The sequence below is a fragment of the Pongo abelii genome, chromosome 9, assembly GCF_028885655.2.
Source record: "Pongo abelii isolate AG06213 chromosome 9, NHGRI_mPonAbe1-v2.0_pri, whole genome shotgun sequence".
In the NCBI taxonomy this organism is placed as follows: Eukaryota; Metazoa; Chordata; class Mammalia; order Primates; family Hominidae; genus Pongo; species Pongo abelii.
In genome coordinates this window covers 126,840,619-126,846,618 of record NC_071994.2, presented here as the reverse complement: position 1 = coordinate 126,846,618, position 6,000 = coordinate 126,840,619, and the positions used below count along the sequence as shown (strand labels likewise).

Sequence of the window (6,000 nt, the reverse complement as noted above, 5' to 3'; positions counted from 1 at the left end):
CTGCACCCCGGACGTGGCGAGGGCCTTCTCTCCCTCTCTTAAATCCTGGAGGGCCCAGCACACCCTGACTCATCCTGGAAATCACACTGACAGCTCTAAGTGAAGGCCTCAGAGCCACAGACCTGACTTGCTTAGAAGCACTAAAAGAGGTTTAATAAGGTCGAAAACGCTCCACCCTGGCTAATAAACAATGTGCTCTTAGGGCACAGAGAAACAATAGGACTTTAGGCACTAAAAAGTGACACTTCGCCCAGATCCAGCCTGGGAGAAGACCAGAGAGAAAGCGGGTGGGAAAGTAAGAAATTCCCAGCCCTTACTGGGTCCACACCCTACACAGGTCGGAGGAAGGTGCAGGAGTGATGGAGGAGAGTATCCTTCAGAACACGAGTCTCAGGAGCCTGCCACCCCACAATGCAGCCTTCCTAGCTTTCCAAGCATCCTCTCCATCTGACGCTCAGTACGGTCCGGCTCAAGTGGGCGGCCAACCCTAGGAGTTTAGACTGGGCTCCCTTGAGGCTTCTGTGTTCCCAAGAGAATGCCTGGGGAAGCCTGGGGTAGGGAAGAAAAGATTCTCTTTTATTTTGGAAACAAATCAAAAGGGGATTAGGGAACGAAGCACCTTAAGCAATGCCGTCTTGAGACTTCTTTTTGAGACCCTAGGGTCTTCGTAGGCATAACTTTGGCTCAACATTTCCTTTCTAAAAGCCAAGAATGGCCAGCAAGGGAAGGGGTGGGGAACAGAGGGTGGGAGGAGGGAGATCAGCGGAGGTCGGTGCTGAGAGGCGGTTCCTGCCCTCCTCAGCTGCTCCACTATAGGAAAACGCTGCTCCGGCCAGCACAGGGGGCGGGAGGGCCCGCTCCTTCTCCCTGGTACATAGGCATTATCTCTTTTTTAAAATCTGTATATAATATATATATTTATATTCTGTATATATATATATTTATATATATATATTTATATGGTCTATGTACATGTATTGCACAGGCCTCTTGCAGCCACCCTGTTCCTGCCTTGTCAATGATAGCGATTCCTCTTTTCTTCACTTTCCGACGTGTAGTCGCGGGACCTGATGCCGTTCTGAAGGTTGATGAGTGAGTCCTTCATCTGCAAGACAGAAAACCCCACCCCAGGCCTGGGTCTGTGCTTCCAGTGGGATTCTCCACCGAGCAGCCCTCTCCCCACACCCGCCTAGGGCAGGCCTCCAAACACGCCATGGGGCTGAAAAGAGTCGGGCACCTAAAGCAAGGGTGGTTCTCAGCGCACACTGTTTCAAACAGAAAGCGGACAGTTAGGCTGGGTGCGGTGACTCACACCTGTAATCCCAGCACTTTGGGAGGCAGAGGTGGGAGGATCGCTTGAGGCCAAGAGTTTCAGACCAACCTGGGCAACATAGAGAGACCCCATCTCTATAAAAAATTTAAAAATTATAGCCAGGCCTTGTGATATGCACCTGTAGTCCTAACTACTCAGGAGGCTGGGGTGGGAGGATGGCTTGAACCCAGGAGTTTGCAACTGCAGTGAACTATGACTGCACCACTGCACTCCAGCCTGGGCAACAGAGCAAGACCCTGCCTTTTAAAAAAAGAGAGAGACAGAGAGGGAAAGGGAGAGGGAGAGAGAAAGAAAAGAAAAGAAAAGAAAAGAAAGAAAGAAAGAAAGAAAGAAAGAAAAGAAAAGAAAGGAAGGAAGGAAGGAAAGAAAGAGGGAAAGAAAGAAAGGAGACAGACAATCTAGCATGGGGAAGCCCTTGGGTAAGGCTTACTGGGTCTCAGTGCTAGATCAAGAACTCTCTTGAAGTGTTCAACTGCTACAAAGAGCCCCTTAGGCTGTCACTGACTTGATCTACTTGTTTCATCTGGTTTCCTTGATGATCCTTAATATACCACATGCCTGTCTTTGTACATTGAGCCACATTGTTCCCCCCGCCTGGGAATCTTTGTGCTCTTGCCTATTCCAATCTCACCCGTCTGCTAAGGCTCAGAACAAATCCAAACTTTCTCCAGCTCCCAGTCATCCCTCTCCTTCATGGTCTCTCACACAGCACACTCGGGCTCTGGACTGCAGTCATCTTTCATTGCTTGGTTTCATGTTTGCTAGGACTAGAACTGTGTCTAAACCTTCCCTTGTGCACCCAGGGGCACCATGCAGAGAACTGAGTGGGTTCCTAGTTGGTATCCATATCAGCAAAATAACATCTTTAGGTCACAGACTGCAGTCTAAATGGGAGACTAGAATGGAGCCTGGCAGGAGAATTGTAAAATGGCCCATCATACCACCACATATTTAAATATTCACATATTTACATACTATCTCTGGGTAAACTGCTCTGTTACAACATAAGACAACATTTCTGGGGTAAATGGTTACTGATTTAGGGAAAGTCTGGTCTCTCTGCTTAATCTACCACTTTCTTATCTCTGGTTCATTTATATCTTCTGCTCAAGACAGAGGAGGGGGCCATTCTGTTATTTTTAAAGTTACTTTTAAAGAGATTGAAACAAAACAACTCTCTTAACACTTGTAGGGTAAAGTCCACTAGGCTATAAATCTGATAGCCCAAACCCCCAAGTTAACGGGCCCCATTCTGAAATAGAATTCTAGAGTTGGAAGAGACCCCTGGGTCATCTAGTCCAACTGCTCCAATTTAATCTATAAGTTCTTTATCCATTATCATCTAGTTACCCCTTGAACACTTTCAATGTTGGAATCTCAGTTCTCTACAGTAGCCTGTTCCATTGCTGGACAGCATTAGCCACAAGCTGTTTGCATTTGATGATGAAGAAAAATTACTTTCTTAAACTTCTAGCCCTAGTTCAGTGCTCTGGAGTTTTCCAGTAAGTCTAACCCTTGACACCTGTTGGCCTGGGTGTCTGAAGACCACCCTGTTCTCCTCACCCCCGTGTTCCCTTCTCCTGGGTTTGTCTTCAATTCCATCAACCCTTCTTGAAAGGGTAGGGCTTCTAAACTCCTCACTAAGCTTTTTGTCCCCTTTCGGTTAAAAAAAAAAAAATGCCCTCCTCAAGTGTGGTGACAAAGCTAAACACATCCAACTGGGTCCTGATAGCTGCATTAAGATTCTTTTCCCTTTTTTTTTTCTTTTTTTTGAGATGAAGTCTTACTCTGTTGCCCAGGCTGGAGTGCAGTGGCACTATCTCAGCTCACTGAAACCTCCGCCTCCCAGGTTCAAGCAATTCTCCTACCTTAACCTCCCAAGTAGCTGGGATTACAGGTGTGCGCCACCATACCTGGCTAGCTTTTATATTTTGAGTAGAGACAGGGTTTCACCATGTTGGCCAGGCCGGTCTCAAACTCCTGACCTCAAGTGATCTGCCCTCTTCAGCCTCCCAAAGTGCTGGGATTACAGGCGTGAGCCACCAAGCCCGGCCTCTTTTTCCTTACTTAGAGCTAAGACCAAACAATGCAAGGAAATAAAGTTTAATATTAATGAGCACCGCCCACATGCCATCAAATCCTGACGACAGTTCCATGAAGCTATGATTGCAATTCCTATTTTATAAATGAAGAAACGGAAGCTCAAGGTCCCTTACTCATGGTCACAAAATTAGTTAGTGGCAAGGCTGGGATGCCATCTCTGGCTGGTCACAAAACGTCAGAAAGGCAACTCTTTAGGGAGAGAAGTTGTTATCCTGAGTCTATTATTTTCTAATTCTCACAGCAAAGGCAGATTCCTGCTCTCTAGGTAGCCACATGGAGGCATATTTTATAAGATACTAAACTATTCTGGGGAAGCAGGAAGCTCCCTCCCCCAAGGAAACTAGGCTAATTATTGATTTTGCCTCAGGATGATTTGCCTAAATAGTTGATCTAGTTTTGTGGGGGAGTATACAGGCAAACTGTACGACAAAGATGATGCTATGAAAAGAAGACAAAGTACAGCCATCTTCCCAGACTATCAGTGCAGTGCCACTGACTGTCAAAGGAGGGGGCAGTAAACATTTGAAAAAACTCAAAGACATGCCCTCTGGGAAGACAAATCTCTGTAAAAAGGTTGAGGGGGTTCTGTTTAAATGCTTGTCAGATGGTTATGGGTTACCAAAAATAAAAATAAAAAGAGTTCTCCTTCCACCTAAACTACAGCTTTCCTGGTGCAAATTCAGTAGGTCATTTTATTGTTCTTATTTTTTAGAATACACCTGCATTTCTAGCAGCCCACTCAAGGAAGGCTTTCCATTTTAGAACAATGCATGGCCTGGAGGAAGAATGAATTGGAGGGAGAAGTCTGGAGGGTGGTGATAGAGACAAGGATCTTTCTCACAGCATAAGGGAAGGAGTCCCCGCTCCCAAAGACCAGGGCAAGCAGAGAAGGTGGGGCATCTCACCTGGTCAAGGAGCATCACTGAGGATTTGATGATCTCCCTCCATTTTTGGAGCTCAGTATCGTGGTACTTTTGTTGGGACTCTAAGAGCTGGGCCCATTCTGTCTGAGACTGGGGTAACCTGTGGGGTAGAAGAAGGGGTACCCCAGCAGCTGGAGTTATGCTCAGCGAACTGTCCTGGGCTCCCAGACCCCTAAAGGACAGAGAGTCACATCAGAGTGCTTTGTCCTCTGCTCACTGCCCCCAGTTCCCCTGTGCCCCAGATCAGAAGTGGGCTGAAACTATAGGGAGAGATTCTGAGTTTCCCTGTGGGCTCATCCCAGAGGGATGGGGAAGGGCAGTGAGGCAGTCCCAAGGAGACTGGGAGACAGGTGTCATGGCACTGGGTGGGATGAAGGTGGAGGTGAGGGGACGAGGCCAGGATTACCTTTCTTGGAGCCTTAGACCCTGCCAGGCAGTGAGGGTCTGCGTGGTGTATTCCAACATCCAGAGTTTGTAGAAGAGCATCATGTTAAGGATGACCAGCAGCACCAGACTAGGAAGGAGACATGGGGAAAAAAATATCAGCAATGAGATGTCACCTGAGCCTAGGACATCCCCCATCCCAGAGGCTGCTGTCCCTGACCAGTGGGCCATCCAAAGCATTGCAGTGAGTGAGTGAGCTGGACGGACGCAGCAAGGGAGAGAGAGAGAGAAGCAACCTAATCTGGACGGGCCAGGATACGGGGGAGGGCCATGGAGAGGAGCACGGGATGAAGACACTAGAAAGGAGAGATGCACAGGCACCCAGAACCTGGGCACCTGGGGGAAGAGAGGTATGGTGGGAAGGAAAAGAGATGAGGGGGTAAAGGAGTAATCATAGAGCCAGTACCTGAAACAGATCCTAATGGGAGCAAGGAAGAAAAATGGGGAGGAGGCAGAGGTTAGAAACAGGCAAGTGTGGGGAAGGGGAAAACTGCACCGCAAATCAACCTGGGAGCGAGTGAGAGTATATGAGAAAAAATACTAGAAGCAAAGACACAATGGATGGAAGATCCAGCAAGGACAGGGCATGAGAAAACAACAGACAGGCTCTTAGTATCTCATTGGTGCTAAATTGAGAAAAGATTCCCCTACTAACCCAACCTTAGGACGTAACTGAAGGGTGAGACTGAAGGAGGAATTCCAGTGGCTCCCTAGCTCTGCCAATGATACCTCTTACAGATGTTAGCAGAACTTCCCGCAAGCTGCAAAGTTCCCTGCCTCAACCTGATACCAGCTGGACAGGCTGAGGTTTCCCAGAGTCTGGGTCAGAACTGGTGAGAGATAGGGGAGGCAAGGATCATCCAGGGGCTGGAGGGGCTGTGGGGAATGAGGAGTCATAGAGAGACTGCAGAAATTCTCTCCTTCTCTCAGCCTCACTGGCTGCCTAAACATCACTGTATAACAAGCTCATAGGATGAAGACATGAAGACATCATCGTGGGTAGAGAGGATCCAGAGACACACAAAACTGGATGAAAACCCTGGATCACCACTTAAAAATCTCTTAACTTTAGATCAAGTTTCCTAGCTTCTCCAACCTAGGGACAGTAATACCTATCCTACTGGGGTTGTTCTGTAGATGAAAGGGAATATATTGTAAAATATCCCGGCACACCATAGGCCCTACACAAAGGGTAGT

General features: G+C 47.6%; 1 protein-coding gene across 13 annotated transcripts in view; it reads right to left on the bottom strand.

The window, feature by feature from the left end:
* Positions 1–554: 554 nt before the first annotated feature.
* The window catches only part of GRAMD1B (GRAM domain containing 1B), a 193,156-nt gene continuing 187,710 nt past the window's right edge, over positions 555–6,000 (bottom strand). For 7 of the 13 annotated variants that reach the window (XM_054525311.2, XM_054525304.2, XM_054525312.2 and 4 more), the window contains exons 17-18: positions 4,766–4,873; positions 1,135–4,459 (exon numbers count right to left, since the gene is read on the bottom strand). In XM_054525311.2, the coding sequence (XP_054381286.1) occupies positions 4,195–4,459; positions 4,766–4,873 (373 nt within the window). In that variant the 3' untranslated portion in view covers positions 1,135–4,194. Of the gene's footprint in view, positions 1,106–1,133; positions 4,460–4,765; positions 4,874–6,000 lie in introns of those variants that run through there. The other 6 variants (XM_024255669.2, XM_054525303.1, XM_054525305.2 and 3 more) reach the window with 2 other exon arrangements.